This window comes from Rhinoraja longicauda, chromosome 14 (genome assembly GCF_053455715.1).
Source record: "Rhinoraja longicauda isolate Sanriku21f chromosome 14, sRhiLon1.1, whole genome shotgun sequence".
Lineage (NCBI taxonomy): Eukaryota > Metazoa > Chordata > Chondrichthyes > Rajiformes > Arhynchobatidae > Rhinoraja > Rhinoraja longicauda.
In genome coordinates, this window is record NC_135966.1 from 49,027,794 (window position 1) to 49,047,491 (window position 19,698).

Genomic DNA, 19,698 nt, shown 5'->3' on the forward strand with positions numbered 1-19,698 from the left:
CTCCATCAAAGGACCCAAACATTCTTTCCAGGTGAGACAAAGGTTCACCTGCACCTCCTCCAACCTCATCTATTGCATCCGCTGCTCTAGATGTCAACTCATCTATATCGGCGAAACCAAGCGCAGGCTCGGCGATCGCTTCGCTGAACACCTGCGCTCGGTCCGCATTAACGCCACTGATCTCCCGGTGGCCCAGCACTTCAACTCCCCCTCCCATTCCCAGTCTGACCTCTCTGTCATGGGCCTCCTCCAGTGCCATAGTGAGGCCCGCCGGAAATTGGAGGAGCAGCACCTCATATTTCGCCTGGGCAGTTTGCGGCCCGGTGGTATGAACGTCGACTTCTCCAACTTCAGATAGCTCCTCTGTCCCTCCCTTCCCCTCCTCCTTCCCAGATCTCCCTCTATCTTCCTGTCTCCACCTATATCCTTCCTTTGTCCCACCCCCGACATCAGTCTGAAGAAGGGTCTCGACCCGAAACGTCACCCATTCCTTCTCTCCCGAGATGCTGCCTGACCTGCTGAGTTACTCCAGCATTTTGTGAATAAATCGATTTGTACCAGCATCTGCAGTTATTTTCTTATACCAGGATAAGCAATGTTTCCTTTCTAACCTTCTCTTCTTAAGCTTCTGTGATCTTTTTCAGTTGCCTCTTTAGGTCCTACAATCAAGAGGTCTGTAGGCGTGTCCCATATCTGCCCTCCCCTAAATCCTGCACTGAATTGCTGGAACATTGGGATTCTGTCTTTTCTTCAGCTGCCTGAGCTCTACACATTATCCTGCTATTTGTCAAATTTTTCATCTCCATTTTAAACAAAATCTTTAACCAGATACTGGCCTTCTGTATTAATAATACAGAAAAAGACATGAAGTACTGAAGGTTTTCAAGGGGTCAGGGTTTTTTTTTCTCCGAGATCTTCGGTTTCCTCCCACATTCCAAAGACGTACAGGTTTGTAGGTTAATTAGCTTGGTGTATATGTAAATTCTCCCTCGTGTGGGCCAAATACAAGCAAACCCAGTATGCCAAGTTGGTTGGCATGGCCTAAGGGCCTGTTTCTATGTTGTGTAGCTCTATGATGCTATGATTCTACATTGGAAGACATTCATAAATATAGAATTTTGGCAGGCCAGCAAAACAAAAATAAACATGGTTTTGTTGCTGATTAACATTCATTATCTTTCATTTATGGATTCAGTTCAGCTCTGGCCATGAGAGCATGGCCCATCTGCAATGGACCTGTGATTGCCCCACTCTTACGCCAACCATCTGCTCCTCAAATAATTCCCAGGCTCTTGCCTCTTTATCTACTTAGGAATTATTCTGGCGCTCATCAGTCTTAATGTGATAGAAATCTCGGAGGCTTTGGTAAATGCTGAATCTAAATTGTGAAATTCTTTATTGATAGCACAGTGGAACAACATTATTCTTAGCCTTGATTCTACATCCTCCAGTTCAAACTGATTGGGTCTGTGATCAAAGACATATCATGAAGTCCCATTTCTAGTATCCTCCTGGTAAATTCAAGTTAAGGTCAAGTACTCTTTGACCTTTCCTCTAAGTCATTTTATTACATTTTGGCTCATCGCAGCACCACTTCCTGGGCTTGAATATTCCTTTTGCCACATTCAAGTCACAATGTGGACATTCTACATTCTTTATTTCTAACATGGTTATTGTCTTGACCGAAATATTCAAGAGATAAACGTTCCCCATATTGGCAATCACCAGGTTCTGGTCTCCATCTTCCCACTAAAACTCTCGTTTGTTTGTTTGTTTGTTCCTGAACTACAGCCAAAACGGTACACGACAGCGTGACAATTTTAGGCCCAGCTTACTCACCGTCGTCCCTTTGGTGCTAATGGAAGAAGTTTCATTGAAATCCGTGTTATATTTTAAAAGTTATTCACATTTTAAAGTTTAAATCAATCTCCGAGGGAGGGAGGGAGGGAGGGAGGGAGGGAGGGAGGGAGGGAGGGAGGGAGGGAGGGAGGGAGGGAGGGAGGGAGGGAGGGAGGGAGGTGGAGGGAGGATAAGTGGGATGGTTGAGGGGGATGGAGTGGGGGCAGGGGAGAGGGGAGGGGATGGGGAGGAGGGAGAGGGGGAGGGGGAGGGGGAGGGGGAGGGGGAGGGGGAGGGGGAGGGGGAGGGGGAGGGGGAGGGGGAGGGGGAGGGGGAGGGGGAGGGGTAAAATGAGGGGGAGGAGTGGGGGAGGGGGTGGAGGGAGGGGGATGGGGAGGGGTGGAGGGAGGGGGAGGGATGGGGGAAGGGGGTGAGAGGGGGGGAGGAGAGGGTGCTGCACCAATGCAGGAGAGGTTTGGGCCCAACGGGTCCACTTGGTCTAGTTCTGTATATAACCATGCTGACAGGTCTACTTTAGACACATCTCCAATTAAATTGCACAAAGGAAAAATCATGATTTCCAATGAAGTTTAGGTTGGCTTTAGGTTTAGGTTTAAGTTTAAGTTTAAGTTTAGGTTTAGGTTTAGGTTTGCCTGACCTGCTGAGTTACACTTTGTGCTTTGCTCAAGATTTCAGCATCTGCAATTCTTTGTACGTCTCTCTAAAATTTGTTTTTTTCTCAGGAAAACTTATGCCTTTATATCAGTTATATGAGTTATCCTAACCTAATATCCTGCCAGGAAAGGTGATCTAGGCAGATTGAATGCTAGTACTTCAAAGGGCTATTGGATACATAGCCAAAACATTATGACCACCTGCCTAATATGCTGTTGGTCCTCCGTGTGCCGCCAAAACAGCGCCGACCCGCCGAGGCATGGACTCTACAAGACCCCTGAAGGTGTCCTGTTGGTATCTGGCACCAAAACATCAGCAGCAGATCCTTCAAGTCCTGTAAGTTGTGAGGTGGAGCCGCCGTGGATCGGACTTGTCGATCCAGCACATCCCACAGATGCTCAATCGGATTGAGGTCTGGAGAATGTGGAGGCCAGGGCAACAACGTGAACACTTCATCATGTTCCTCAAACCATTCCCCAACAATGTGTGCATTGGCAGGGTGCATTATCCTGCTGAAAGAGGTCACTGCCATCAGTGAATACCATTGCCATGAAGGGGTGTACCTGGTCTGCAACGATGTTTAGGTGGGTGACACGTGTCAAATTGACGTCCACATGAATGGCCGGACCCAGGGTTTCCCAGCAGAACATTGCCCAGAGCATCACACTCCCTCCATCGGCTAGTCGTCTTCCCCAGGTTAACAGCGCACATGTACACGGTCATCCACGTGATCTCAAAGAAAACGGGACTCATTGGACCAGGCGACCTTCTTCCACTGCTCCAAGGTCCAGTTCCGACGTTCACGTGTCCAATGTAGGCGCTTTTGACGGTGGACTTGGGTCATCATGGACACTCTGACCGGTCTGCGGCTACGCAGCCCCATACGCAGCAGTGTGCGATGCACTGTGTATTGTGACACATTCCTCCCGTGACCACCATTAACATTTTCTGTGTCTTGTGCCGTAGTAGACCTTCTGTCGGTTCGGACCTGACCGGATAGCCTTCGTTAGCCTCGCGCATTGGGCGCCCAACACCCTGTGGTTTGTGGTTTGTCCCTCCTCGGACCACTGTCATCTAGCCATAACAATTTGGCCCTTGTCAAAGTCGCTCAGGTCTTTACTCCTGCCCATTTCTCCTGCATCCAACACATCAACTTCAAGAACTGACTGTTCACTTGCTGCCTAATATATCCCACCCCTTGACAGGTGCCATTGGAACAAGATAATCAATGTTATTCACTTCACCTGTCAATGGTCATAATGTTTTGGCTCATCGGTGTATATATATATATATATATCAGAGATTAAAAAATAATAAAAGGGCAGCTAAGAAAAAAAAGAGTACGTTTGTGAAGGTAATATGTAATGATTTTACAGAGACTGCATGGTGTTATAAGTCAAATTGCTTCATCTTCATCTTAAATTAGCAGAACTAAATAGCACAGAGGCTGACCAGTGTGGGCATAGAAGCGAGTTTCTTGCAGAAAAATAATATTTACTCAAAGAATGAAATTTCCTGAAGCGATTCCACACTGCAGCTATTCTGCACGACCATTGATGCAAAAGAAATACAGAAAGTGGTTCCATGCACCATCAGAGACATTCCTTATCATCAAAGGGTGCAGGAACAGGGAAAGAAGAGAGATAACCAGGGGTGAAAGAAAATTGCATTTTATTTAGTTGTAAATAGGAATTGAAAATGTTGTTAACAGCACATTATTCAAGCACATAATCATTTCGAACAGTTCTCACACACATTTCATTTATCTCGAGTCTTAATCCTCTGTACTATTTTTCTCCTTAAAGGATCCTTTTTGCTTGTGCGATGAAAGGTTAGAAAGTTTAATCCTCTTCCGTTTTCTCTAAACTGAATTCTTGTGCTTCTGTGTATTTGCTGGTATTTACCCAATCTCCAGCTGGACCACATTTGCCCCCTCGTCCTGCTTCGACCAATTGCAGCCCAAAATACCAGGCACACTTAAGGAAAGAAAAGTATCTACTCTTATGATCAGTGCTTTCCTTTTGTATCGTAGTCATTGTGATTACAATACAATGGAGTGATTGTAATATAGACAGCACAGCGATGCAGTGGGTACAGCTCCAGCGATCCTGGTTCAATCCTGACTTCGGGTGCTGTCTTCCATGATCACATTGAATGGCGGTGCTGGCTCAAAGGGCCGAATGGGCTAATCCTGCACCTATTGTCTATTGTCTTTGTGGAGCTTGCATATTCTCCCTGTCTTCACAGGGTGTTCCCCCAGGATCTCACACTTCCTTCCACAACCCTCACAGATTTGGGCTGACAGGTTAATTGCCCACTCTAAACTACTCCTCATGTAAGTAGGTCGCGGAGAGGGAATGAATTGTAGAGAAACAATTGTAGAGAAACTCTCTGGTTAAGAAGGCACAACAGCGGCTTCACTTCCTACGAACACTCAGGAAGGTCGACCTGCCACAACAGCAGCTAGTGTCCTTCTACTGCTGCTCCTTTGAGAGTGCCCTGACACATGGGGTCCTGGTGTGGTATGGGCACCAGTTCTGCGGTTGACAAGAAGGCTCTGCAGAGAGTCACCAACACAGCCCAGAAGACCACCAACACACGTCTGCCTTCCCTGGAAGACATCTATAGCTCCCGTTGCCTGCGGAAGGCATCCTACATCCTAAAGGACCCAGCTCATCTCGCCCATCACTTGCTTGCCCTTCTGCCCTCAGGAAAGCACTACAGGTCCATCAAAGCGCACACCTCAAGACCAACAAACAGTTTCTACCCTCAGGCCATCACCACACTGAACTCTGCACTGAAAGCACCCCCCCCATAAACAATATTCATACTGTGCAATACCTACCTTTGTGCAATACTGATATATTCATTTATAATAATTATTTTTATAATACTATTCTGTGCAATATCTTATATTCTGACAATGACCTTCTGAGTGCAATATCTTATATTCTGATAAGGGTGCATATGCTGGCATAATGTGTATGCGTGTGTGAATCTGTGTGCACGTGAGTGTATGAACAGTTTTTATTTTTCTCACCTTTTAGTGTTAGTTTATTGTTATTTTTTATCTTGTACATTTGAGCTCCGCTCAGGCAGTGCGCCTGAATTTCGTTATATGCACCACTACAATGACAATAAAGTCATGAGGTGAGGTGAGATGAGATGAGATGAGATGAGATGAGATGAGATGAGATGAGATGAGATGAGATGAGATGAGATGAGATGAGATGAGATGAGATGAGATGAGATGATATAAGAAAATAACTGCAGATGCTGGTACAAATCGAAGGTATTTATTCACAAAATGCTGGAGTAACTCAGCAGGTCAGGCAGCATCTCAGGAGAGAAGGCATCTCAGGAGAGAAGGGTCTGAAGAAGGGTCTTGACCCGAAACGTCACCCATTCCTTCTCTCCTGTGATGCTGCCTGACCTGCTGAGTTACTCCAGTATTTTGTGAATAAATACAGATGAGATGAGATGAGATGAGATGAGATGAGATGAGATGAGATGAGATGAGATGAGATGAGATGAGATTTGTGGGAATAAGTTTGATGTGGTTGCTCTGAAAATGGACATAGACTCAATGGGCTGAATAGCACCAATGTGCTATGAAAAAAATATGAATATATAGGAATAGTGAGAACTGATTCTCATGCAGGAAAGTCTCATTGCAATCACAACACAACAATCTGGGTTTTTTTCGCCCAGTAAGTTGAAGGATAAAAGTCGGCATATTACACATGGATATGTTCCCTGCACTTCCATGAGAAGTGCCAAGGGATCATTATGTACATCTGAAAGGATGGGGTTCTCAGCAAAAGTAATGTATCCAGTAACAGACAAAATGCTGGAGTAACTCAGCGGGACAGGCAGCATCTCTGGAGAGAAGGAATGGGTGACGTTTCGGGGCAAGACCCTTCTTCAGACTGAGAGTCAGGGGAGAAGGAGACACAGAGATGAGGTAGTGTAAAGTGTAAAAATGAGACATCAAATGGGATGCGGATTAAAAAAAGCCCAATAAATCATTGTTAGCTGAGGGAAGGTGACAACGAAGCATACAGAGATAACATTTAATCAGGGGAACAGTCAGACTGGTCGGAGAACTAGGAAGCAGGAGGAATGGAAAGAGAGGGAAAGCAAGGGTTACTAGAAGTTATGGAAGTCAATATTCATATTGCTAGAGTGTAAGCTGCCCAAGCTGATTATAAGGTGCTGTTCCTCCAATTTGTGCTGGGCCTCACTCTGACTGGGCCTCACTCTAACATGCTGCTTTGTATGCGTTGCCTTGAAAGATTGACCAACATTGTGAATTGTGGATGGGCTCAGAATTGTTTGACCACAGTTGAACCAGGGAGGCGGAACCCAACCCAAGTTTGATGTGTGTAGGATGGGACTGCAGATGCTGGTTTAAACCGGTGATACACACAAAAAGCTGGAGGAACTCAACGGGCCAGGCAGCATCTCTGGAGAAAAGGAATAGATGACGTTTTGGGTCAAGAACCTTCTTTAGATTGCCAAATCAAGGGGAAAGGAAACACGAGATATAGATGGTGATGTCGGGAGATATAGAACAAATGAATGAAAGATATGCAAAAAAGTAACAATGATAAAGGAAATGGGTCAATGTTAGCCATGTGCTAGGTGAGAACGAGTTATAGGCAATGAGACTCAACGAAGGAACTTTGAAGCTGGTACAACTTGGGTGGGGGAGGGATGGAGAGAGAGGGAATGCAGGAGGTTAATTGAAGTTAGAAAAACCAAATTCATACAACTGGGTTGTAAGCTGCCCAAGCGAAATTCAAGGTGCTGTTCTGGTAGGAATCAATTCCAGTCCCTGTCTAGTGGCGATGTATGTATATGATGGTCTTGCTTCTAATTAATATCATGAAATAGATGTGTGCAGATAATTGAGATTCAAGATTCAAGATTCAAGATTCAAGATTCAAGATTCAATTTATTGTCACGTGTACCAATTAAGGCACAGTGAAATTTAGATCAGGACATCCGGAAAGAGAAGAAAGTCTGATATACATTGTTAGTGATAATTACCAAGAGGCAAAACATCTCCCTGGGTCCACAATCTTCACTGTTGTAAATTTATCATAGAATACATATTACCATTCACCAAACAGTGTTTTTTTGTTTTACCAAGTCAGATGATTTCAACTAAGGCATGCAGGTCCTGGAATGTATACTGCAGCAGCTAAAATCCTGTTTCTATGGCAACGCAAAAACTCACAGTTCATACAATATTTCAACGGACTTTGAGCTCTGAACTACACTTCGCAAAGAGCTTCTATTTTTTTTCCCCCCAAATAGCAAGCTGCATCCTCACAATTTTTAGCCTTCAGAAATAAGGTGGTCTTGAGATCAATGAAAAGTAACAATGTCACGAAGGCCCAATCCAAACTCACCTCCATTTATTTTCACTAGAGTTGGGAGAAGTAACCAAACCACTTCCGAGAGGTATAATGCTTGTTTAAGTATCCTGTTCAGATCCCTCCTACACGCACCAGTTCAATCTTTATTTCCAGCTGGCGATATTTTTTGGGACTTCTCAAGAGCATCAAAGAATGTAGGAAATAGAAGCAGGAGAATCTATGTAAAAAATGTTTCCACAAAGTAGGGCGCAGCGGTAGAGTTGCTGCCTTACAGCAAATGCAACGCTGGAGACTCAGGTTCGATCCTGACTACGGGCGCCGTCTGTACGGAGTTTGTACATTCTCCCCGTGACCTGCGTGGGTTTTCTCCGAGATCTTCGGTTTCCTCCCACACTCCAAAGATGTACAGGTATGTAGGTTAATTGGCTGGGCAAATGTAAAAAATTGTCCCTAGTGTGTGTAGGATAGTGTTAATGTGCGGGGATCGCTGGGCGGCGCGGACCCGATGGGCCGAAGGGCCTGTTTCCGCGCTGTATCACTAAAAAAAAAAATCTTTAAAAAATCTAAATGTCTCATGAAGTCCTGAACTATCACGGAAAATTGTGGGAGTGCCACCTAATCACATGTGTAGAAAAAAAACCTGCAGTTGCTGGTTAAAATCAAAGGTGGACACAAAATGCTGGAGTAACTCAGCATTTCGGGAGAGAAGGAATGGGTGACGTTTCGGGTCGAGAACCTTTCTTCTCTTTTGGGCTGCCCTGATCTAAATTTCACTGTGGCTTAATTGGTACATGTGACAATAAATTGAATCTTGAATCTTGAATCTTAATTATCTGCACATCTATTTCATGATATTAATTAGAAGCAACACCACCATATACATCGCCACTAGACAGGGACAGGAAGGGACAGACTGAAGAAGGGTCTCGACCCGAAATGTCACCCGTTCCTTCTCTCCCGAGGTGCTGCCTGACCCGTTGAGTTACTCCAGCATTTTGTGTCTACCCACCTAATCCCATGTTGCACATTATCAAGTGTCTCTGCATGTGTTATGAGAATAATATAAATAGGGACAGAGGTAACACATTTGGTCCCTTGCTTCTCGTCTTTCGTTCAATGAGGTCATGATTGACCTTATTGATTGCCTAGTTCTTTTGGTGCTCTGAGGTAGTCTCCACTGGCTATGTCATCGGTTCACCTTCTAATTATGGGTTGTTTCAAGGATAAGCACTTTTGCACAAAGTTTTTCACAAAGTTTTTCAACAATAAACCAATACCAAGAATAGTCTGAGTACAAGGGATTAAAAAAAACACATGATTTTTTTCCAGTATCAGCCAAGCCATGTAATGAAGGAGCAGGGAAGTTGTGCCAGATTTAAGTACAAGACTATTTTGGCCAGAGCTTTGTGCTGCTTTGGTCGCTAGATGTAGCCAGAACTGTAAAATTGTAACTCTGGCAGAGTGACGGCTGAAGGCAGACATAATTGAGGTGTAAGAAATTAAAAGGGGCCCAGGTGGTGAAAATACGAAGAGCTTCATTCTGTATTCTGAAGTGGTCAGCAAACCAGGGATAGAATAGATTTAAAAAGAATGGAAGAAGGATCTGAGAGGAGACGAGGACAGAGAAAACATTGAGAAAACATGTAAGAAACCGTTAGACAGGTACATGGATCGGACAGATTTGGAGGGGTATGAACCAAACGCAGGCAGGTGGGACTAGTGTAACTTGGACATGTTGGGTGTTGTGGGCAAGTTGGGCTGAAGGGCACACTTGTGTCGGTCTATGACAGAGGGTGTGAACTTCTGAACTTTGATCCCTAATGAAAATTGAGCAAAGGGAATGGTGGGGAAGAGTGTGATAGAGGCAGGACCCTCATCACATGTAAAAACTGCCCAGATGTGACGTACAATCAAGCATTGCAAGGTGGGACGTGGTTGGATTGATCTTTTCGAGCTGGCATGGTCGTAGTGGAACAAATGGCTTCCTCCTGTGTGATACATTATCCATGATTCAGTAATTCTAAACCACCATTATGACTTTGCACCAGCACCAGTTCCCCAGAGAACGGACAGAACACATTGCTCATACTCAGTGACACTTCTGTAAGATGCAGCACGAAAAGGAAGCATCGTCATTACTAAGGCAGCCTTCTCAAAGACATGTCAACCCTGGCCAGGATTCGGAGAATATCTGCTGGAGGTGAATCCTTTCATTTCATTCCATCAGCCCGGATCCATAACAATAAAGTAGCCATACATGGCATCACTTTGTGGGGACTTCAGCCAAATTAATCTCCATTGCCGAAGTAATGTGCCAGTGTTTCAACTGGGAAAGGAAATGCTTAACTGCAATACTTCCAAAATTAGCTAGTTGGAGGTAGTTGTGTAGAATAAAGGGTTGAGTTAGTGCGGCCTTTATTTATAGCGAGACTAATCATCTGTTATTTATTCAGGTAGAATGTACTTTCACACAGCAATTCCCAATAGTCTAGGTGGCAGATGTCCTGACTGGTGTAGATCTGAGTTGTGTAGATCAGAACGAGCACTAGTTTTTGCAGCCTCTGTGACATGCTACAGATGGTGGTTATAGGCAAGGTGATCATACGCCAAGGGTATTAGGAGGCCAGAGTGTTGTGAAGTCAAACATCTGGCAGGTTGGAGTAAATGTCAGTGTTATTTGGAAGTGAGAAAGACTAGGCTGCATGGTAATGGGGGGGGGGGGGGGGTGGGATTGATGGGGTTAATCTGACAGCTGCCATAGACTTGATGAGCCCAATGGTCCTTCTGTACCGTGAGGCACTCCTGAGAATGAGAAATGTGCTATTTGGACCAACTGGTTCATTTGACCACATTGGCAAAAACGCCTACTCCTTGACCTTATATTTCAGACTGAAATATCTTGGACACAAGGAACTGCAAATACCGATTTATTAAAAAAGACACAAAGTCCCGGAGTACGTCAGTGGGCCAGGCAGCATCAAGATAACATGAATAAGTGAGGTTTCAGGTCGGGACTCCCGTTATACAATATTTAATGCACTTTGCCTCCAACTATTTCCATATTTCACATTTTAACTCTCTTTGGGTAAAGGTGGTTCTCCTGACTCTCTGTTGTATTTGTTAATTATCTGATATATTTATGGCCATTGGTTTTTGTTGCTGCCACAATCGCAAATGTCTTCCCTACATCTATCCTGTTGAACTTGTCTGTAATCCTAAATCCTCCACCAGATCACTCAACCTTCTCTTTTAGTGAAAGACCCAACCTATTCAGTCTCTTCTCTTGGATTCAACATTCTTCCTGTAAATAATGTTTGGAGTTTGTGCTCTGCAGTGAGTGTTGTGTATCACACACAGAGGCGACTGGGCATGTGCGCCACTGTCGAAGGGTGTACAATACTTTCATGATATCATCCGCAAAATCCTACCTTGCGAAAGATGAAATGAACCAGAGGATTGAAGCCTGACTCAGTGCTAGTGAAAGAGCAAGTACCAGGCTGAGTAGCCGCTATAAAGTCTGAAAAGGGTCTGGAGATGGACCTCGACCCAAAACGTCACCCATTCATTCTATCCAGAGATGCTGCCTGTCCCACTGAGTTACTCCAGCATTTTGTCTATCTTCGGATTGTACAGAACAATAGACAATAGACAATAGACAATAGACAATAGGTGCAGGAGTAGGCCATTCAGCCCTTCGAGCCAGCACCGCCATTCAATGCGATCATGGCTGATCACTCTCAATCAGTACCCCGTTCCTGCCTTCTCCCCATACCCCCTCACTCCGCTATCCTTAAGAGCTCTATCCAGCTCTCTCTTGAAAGCATCCAACGAACTAGCCTCCACTGCCTTCTGAGGCAGAGAATTCCACACCTTCACCACTCTCTGACTGAAAAAGTTCTTCCTCATCTCCGTTCTAAATGGCCTACCCCTTATTCTTAAACTGTGGCCCCTTGTTCTGGACTCCCCCAACATTGGGAACATGTTTCCTGCCTCTAATGTGTCCAATCCCCTAATTATCTTATATGTTTCAATAAGATCCCCCCTCATCCTTCTAAATTCCAGTGTATACAAGCCCAATCGCTCCAGCCTTTCAACATACGACAGTCCCGCCATTCCGGGAATTAACCTAGTGAACCTACGCTGTACGCCCTCCATAGCCAAGAGAGGTTGCCACGTGGGCCAAAAATAAGCCATCCTTGTGCTATTTTAGCCTTTCATTACACTTTCTGCAATATCTCACATCCTTTTTGTAATGCAGAGACTAAATCTGTTCACAATCTTATCAGTGTCATATCACCAAAACTCCGAGTACACACGTTGAAATAGGAAAACAGCTCTCGAGTCTGTCCAGCCACTCGATATGACAATGGCTAATCGGTCCTCACCTTAACTCTTCTTCAGTGCAGTTCCACAAAATTCTCATTCCCCCATCTTTCAATACGTATCTACCTTCTCATAGAAACATATAAACTTAAAAAATAGGTGCAGGGGTAGGCCATTCGGCCCTTCGAGCCTGCACCGCCATTCAATATGATCATGGCTGATCATCCAACTCAGTATCCTGTACCTGCCTTCTCTCCATACCCCCTGATCCCTTTAGCCACAAGGGCCACATCTAACTCCCTCTTAAATATAGCCAATGAACTGGCCTCAACTACCCTCTGTGGCAGAGAATTCCACAGATTCACCACTCTCTGTGTGAAAAAAAACTTTCTCATCTCGGTCCTAAAAGACTTCCCCCCTTATCCTTAAACTGTGACCCCTTGTTCTGGACTTCCCCAACATCGGGAACAATCTTCCTGCATCTAGCTAGCCTGTCCAACCCCTTAAGAATTTTGTAAGTTTCTATAAGATCCCCCCTCAATCTTCTAAATTCCAGCGAGTTCTCTTTCTATAACTTCATTGATCTTGCCACCATAAAGCTCTCGGGTGGAGAATTCCAGAGATTATTCCAGAGACTGTGAGAAAAAAATCCTGCATTACTCAATTTGAAATATCCCTTTATCTTATAGCTATGTCCCCTCATCTGAGAGTCTCTTACTGTTGGAAGCAACTCAATCTCTCCCCTATCAAACCCCATTTATGATCTTATATGTTTCAATAAGATCACCACTAATTCTTCTAAATGCCAAAGGAAGCAGATGCGACTTTTTTTTAAAACATTCATGAGAGGATAACCCATTCGTTTCTGGAATTAACCAAGGGATCTCTTCAGAACTGTCTCAAATGCCAGGATATCCTTTCCTAAATAAGTGGACCAAATCTGTGGCAGTACTCCAGGTGTGGCCAACGTCCGATATGGTTGTAACAAAAACACCTCAATTTCTAAACTCCAACTCCTTAACAAAAAAAAGTAATTTGTCTTTCTACTTATTTGTCGTACCAGCCTACGATCCTTATGTGTTTCATGCACGAGCTTCGGATCCCATCTTAGTTTCAATCACCCACACTTCCATGTAGATTTAATATCTCCCACCATTTATCAATGAGAGTAATATATTTAACTCCTTGATTAGTTATCGACTTGCTTTTCATTCTGCTACAGCATTCTCCTTCTGCAATATGATATCTTATTGCAAGCTTTTTGAGATTTAAAAAAAAATCCGCATTCCCTTTTATTTCATCAAAGTGTTCAGTCAGATTGACTTTCCTGTTTGTTGAAATCCAGGTTGCCTACTCATTACTACATTTATGCTTCTAGAATTAATTTCTATTATGTCTTTGCACAAGGATTTCAATATCTTTCTCTCATTGATATTAAGCTAACTGGTCTGTGGTTTCCAAGATATTATATTTCCCTTTCTATTTAAAAGGACTCATATTAGATGTCTGTCAGACGAACACTGTTTTAATAGATAACAGTTATAAATCTATAGCAATAGTATTCCATCTTTTTGCCATTTCTCATGTTGGCCCACATATTCTCATCTGCTATTTTCCACCATCAGGTGGCTTTTAGTATTAATCAAATCTCCCTTTATCTTTTCTTTCAAGCCATAAAGATTCTAACTTTATTAGTTGTGTCCCATTACTACTCCTATTATGTTATCTATCATTAGTGAAACTATCATACTCACTTCTTCAGTTCTTGTTCCATCTGATGATTCTGCACATGGGCTTAGTTTGGTAGCCAGTTGAACAAGACCTTAGTTTTTAAAACTGTCATTTTGTTTTCAACTCCTTCCAGAACAGAACAGAACTTTATTGTCATTCGGTATAAATACCGAACGAAATTTCAGCAGTCACAAAACTCAGCAAGAAAGAAAAGAACACACGACCCCAACACAAACATCCATCACAGTGAATCCAAACATCCCCTCACTGTGATGGAAGGCAACAAAACTTCCACTCTCTTCCCCCCGCACCCACGGACAGGCAGCTCGACCCCTACCATGGCGACCGACACGCACAGCCCCCGCAAGGGGATGGAAGGCCCCGCGGCCGAGCCGCACCGGGCGCTGCTAAGTCCCGCGGCCGAGCCGCACCGGGCACTGAAACGTCCCGCAGCCGAGCCGCGCCGGGCGATGGAAGGCCCCGCGGCCGCGCCGGGCGCTGAACCATTCCGCGGCCGAGCCGCACCGGGCGATGGAAGGCCTCGCGGCCGAGCCGCGCCGGGCACTGTTAGGTCCCGCGGCCGAGCTGCGCCGTCGATGTTAAGTCCAGCGGCCAAGCCGCGCCGGGCGATGGATCAGTGCATCAGTCACTGAAAGGAAGCATGCAGGTACAGCAGGCAGTGAAGAAAGCCAATGGAATGTTGGCCTTCATAACAAGAGGAGTTGAGTATAGGAGCAAAGAAGTCCTTCTACAGTTGTACCGGGCCCTGGTGAGACCGCACCTGGAGTACTGTGTGCAGTTTTGGTCTCCAAATTTGAGGAAGGATATTCTTGCTATTGAGGGCGTGCAGCGTAGGTTCACTAGGTTAATTCCCGGAATGGCGGGACTGTCGTATGTTGAAAGGCTGGAGCAATTAGGCTTGTATACACTGGAATTTAGAAGGATGAGGGGGGATCTTATTGAAACATATAAGATAATTAGGGGATTGGACACATTAGAGGCAGGAAACATGTTCCCAATGTTGGGGGAGTCCAGAACAAGGGGCCACAGTTTAAGAATAAGGGGTAGGCCATTTAGAACGGAGATGAGGAAGAACTTTTTCAGTCAGAGAGTGGTGAAGGTGTGGAATTCTCTGCCTCAGAAGGCAGTGGAGGCCAGTTCGTTGGATGCTTTCAAGAGAGAGCTGGATAGAGCTCTTAAGGATAGCGGAGTGAGGGGGTATGGGGAGAAGGCAGGAACGGGGTACTGATTGAGAGTGATCAGCCATGATTGCATTGAATGGCGGTGCTGGCTCGAAGGGCTGAATGGCCTACTCCTGCACCTATTGTCTATTGTCTATTTTCTATTGTCTATTGCCCCGCGGGCGATGGAAGGCCCCGCGGCCGAGCTGCGCCCCGGGGAAGAGACCTAATAAAGGAAAGGTTCCCCCCCCCCACCCGCCCCCCCCCCCCCCTACACATACACAGCCAAAAAAACAGAAACAAAAACCATCCCAACACCGACACAAACAAAAAAAAAGGAAAAAAAGACAAACAGACTGCCAGAGAGCCGCAGCCGTTAGGCGCAGCCACACGTGACAAGCGTGATTTCATGATTTCATCCCTTCATTTCACATCTGAAAACTCTCTTGCTCCCTTCCCTCCAACACATCATAAGCAGCCTGTATTTAAATGCCCTAATCAAACTTCATCCCTCCGTTTTTGTAAAGCAGCATCTACAGTTCCTGGTTTCTACAGAGAAGTAGACCACTGTGTTCATTGAGTATAGGCAGCTCACAGAGCAAAGCCATTCCTCCAGTAATTTTCACTGAATACAATTCTCTTGCAGTTCTCCCAATTCTTCTTGGTTCTTGTTCTTGATTCTTGGTCCTCCAAAATATTCCAAATGGAATTTAAACTGGAGGTGGCGGAGTATGAACTTAAGCAAGAAGGGCTTCTTGGAGAAGAAGAGCTGCCTTAAATGTAGTTGTGTCTGGTTTAGTAACTAGCATAGGGTGAAGACTATTCCATGCTTTAATTATGCGAGGGAAGAATGCATTGCTATACACATCTGTCTTGATAGCTGGTATCTCAAATTGAATCGAATGCCCTCGTCTACTCCTGATAGGTTTGGGTTTGGTGTAGATGTGGCAATCTATGTCGAGCTGACCATTTAACATTCTGTAAAAACAGGTCAAACGGTGGGCTTTAAGTTTGTCTTGGAGAGTGTTCCACCCCAGTGAATTTAGAAGTTCGGTAACACTCGCTTCTCTCTCATAGGTATTTGTAACACATCGAGCTGCCTGTCTTTGGACACGTTCGATGGAAGAAATGTTTTTATTTGTGTATGGATCCCATGCTGCAACAGCATAGTCCAAATGTGGTCTAACAAGGGTGAAGCATAACTTCTCCTTGATAGAAGTTGAACAATGATAAAAGTTGCGTCTCAGAAAATTTAGGACACCTGTTGCTTTCACCGTTGCGTGATGAGTCTGACCATTCCAACGTAGATCAATCCCTTGATCAATGTCAGGAGCAATTATTCACAAAATGCTGGAGTAACTCAGCTGGTCAGGCAGTATCTCGGGAGTTGCTGCCTGACCTGCTGAGTTACTCCAGCATTTTGTGAATAAATACCTTCGATTTGTACCAGCATCTGCAGTTATTTTCTTATATAATGTCAGGAGCAATGTTACAGTGGCCAGTTAAGATACTGGCATCCATTACAATCCAACGCCACAATAGGCACTGTATCTGTGATCTTCATTTGTTGTTTTTTTTACAGGATGATAACATCACTCAAGCCCGGGTATTAATTAACTGATAGATTTAAATGAAATTTTCAATTACTTGCTGGTTATTGTTTATGTCTGGTAAATATATAATGTTTACTGTTTAGTTTAGCCAAAACACAAGAAGAATGGAAGGCAATGTGGTTAATCTGCAATTAAAATCATTTGCAGTTTTATTATCCCATTATAAGCAGGACATTAAACCGAAGAGAACACATAAAACACGGAATGCACAGGTCCAGAAGAGATACCTGAGATATTAAGATTATTACCAACAGAAAACAAAGAAGTGACTCAATAAAATGTTCCACAGGCTAACCCATTCTAAAATGTTTGTCACAAAGGGTTTAGTTGGTCCATTTTGTTACTTGTATTTGTGAGACATTCTTGTGCTTTGTTTGGCTGTCTAATATCCTCAGTATTATGGCACCAACTGTATTTCATTTGCTGTGAATGGCTTGGGGATAGACAGTGTTTCAGTATGAATATTGATTTCTCTAACATCAAGTAACCCTTGCATCCCCTCTCGCTCCATCCCACCCCCACCCAAGTTGTAGTACTAGGTTCAAAGTTGTCTTGTTGAGTCTCATTGTCTATAACTCGTTTTCACCTAGGCCACAGCTAACAAAGGCCTGTTCCCTTTATCATTGTTAATTTTTTGCACATCTTTCATTCATTTGTTCTACAGTATATCTCTCTATATCACCATTTGTATCTCTTGTTTCCCTTTCCCCTGACTCTCAGTCTGACGAAGAGTCTCGACCCGAGACGTCATCTATTCCTTTTCTCCAGAGATGCTGTCTGACCGGCTGAGTTACTCCAGCTTTTTGTGTCTATCTTCAGTTTAAACCGGCATCTGCAGTTCCTTCCTACACCCCTCAAATCAATTGTTTGTTGACTCAATGCAATTCTCCTATTGAGCATACCTAAAACAGATATCTCTCAACTTCTGGTCAAAGTACATGCACCACAGTGCTTACAGGTCTTGTTTGCTTTTTCCATGAAAGAAATTCATTTATAATGTATCTTTAACTTAACTTCCCCCATTTTCACCTATTCCTTTTCTGCATAGATGCTGTCCGACCCCTAGAGCTACTCCATCTTTTTATGGCTATCTTCCCTATAAAATGAACCACACTGATACAAACTTTTATTATGAATGGGCCATTTTTCACCTTTACCCACAAGCTCGGGCGTGATTTGTTTGCCTGAGGGAGTTGGCTGATAAAGCATCTATCAGCTGCCGAGTCCTGTCCATCGGAGTCGACTGAGAGTGGCCAATTTCGTGTAACTAAGGAAACTGGCTAAGAAAAGGTCTTGTTATGTTTCCACGCACAGAACAAAGTGTTTATCTACCGTGGGAAGGAATATGAGCGCAGAGAAGACTTTCAAGGTCAGTTGATGACAGAGTTTCCCAATGCTGAAAGGATGAACACAACATCGCCTCCAGGAAATGACATCAAATACTCCCCCGGACAGTGTATCCTTCAGGGTGGTCTGCAATACAGATAGCATTATTAGCTGTGTAGTAATCTGCTCTTTACCCTGTCACAGGATGGCTCAAAGAAGAAGCGTTTCACAGTTCTGTTGCTGCTGCTTTTGTTCAAAGATGATGGAGTTTGTGCGTTAACTCCTTCTCACATCCCATTGCTGTTCTCATTACGAAAGCAATACTCATTCAGTTAACACAACGGCGGATCCACAGACACTTCGTACGGGCGTCAGGGGTTATGGGGAGAAAGCAGGAGAACGGGGTTGAGAGAGAAAGATAGACCAGCCATGGTTGAATGGTGGAGAAGACTTGATGGGCGGAACAGCCTAATTCTGCTCCTATCACTTATGAACTTGTGAACACTTCTGGCATGGCAGCACAGTACTTAGCACAGCTGTCTCACAACCACAGGGGCCCAATTTCCATCCCGACCTTGTGACCAGATGCTAAGTTTACTCCTATATTCAGCTTACTCTCACATTTCAACAAACTGATAAGTTGCTTTGGTATTGTAAGTTACCCCTAAATGTGAATGTCTATGGTAAAAAGAATCAAGTGGGAATTAGGAACGTTGTAGAAGGAATAAGTCAAAGAGATACAGGTAAGTACAAAAAGGTAAGGAATTCCTCTACTTTGAGCCAATGGACCTGATGGGCTCATTCTGTCTTTATAAGGTAATAATTAGCATTGGTCTGCACAACTAAATACACAATACACTCATGGGTGCATTTATAAGTTCATAAGTTTTAGGAGCAGAATTAGGCCATGTGGCCCGTCAAGTCTACTCCGCCATTCAATCATGGCTAATCGATCTTGCCCTCCTAACTCCATTCTCCTGCCTTCTCCCCGTAATCCCTGACACCCTTACTCATCACGAGTCTGTTAATCTCCACCTTAAAAATATCCATCGACTTGGTCTCCACAGGTGTTGGCTTCAATAAATTCAACACCCTCTGACTAGAGACACTCCTCCTCATCTCTTTCTAAAGGTACGTCCTTTTATTCGGAGGCTATGGCTTCCGATCCTTGGTTATCCCACTAATGGAAACATCCTCTCCACATTCACTCTACCCAAGCCTTTCACTATTCGGTAAGTTTCAATGAAGTCCCCACTCAACCTTCTAAACTCCAGCGAGTGCAGGCCCAGTGCCTTCAAACGCTCATCGTATGTGAACCCAATCAATCCTGGGATACAAAATCAATATTTCCATTTCCAGAATTCAGCTGCATTAAAGTCGCTATATTACACATTGAGTACCTCTGACTGAGGGTGAATTTGCAGCCACTGAAATCAAAGAGAAGCCATTAAAAAGTGCCGTGCATTTTAACCAGGGTAGTGCTGATAAACCATGTGAGCCACAGCACTTGTGGAGAGATCTCTTGCAGAGTGAACGGCTGATAAAGGCAATGTGATGTGGGATCAGCGCCCAAATTCAGAAGGAAAAACTCCTGATGCTGCAAGCCCTGAAATAAAAACAGAAAAT

At 44.2% G+C, this 19,698-nt stretch overlaps 1 protein-coding gene across 1 annotated transcript in view; it reads left to right on the forward strand.

Moving 5' to 3' along the window:
- The window catches only part of LOC144600250 (dedicator of cytokinesis protein 2-like), a 706,150-nt gene that overhangs the window by 639,463 nt on the left and 46,989 nt on the right, over positions 1 to 19,698 (forward strand). Inside the window, exon 41 of the mRNA XM_078411810.1 lies at positions 18,061 to 18,202. Within this exon, the coding sequence (XP_078267936.1) occupies positions 18,061 to 18,202 (142 nt within the window). The remainder of the gene's footprint in view (positions 1 to 18,060; positions 18,203 to 19,698) is intronic.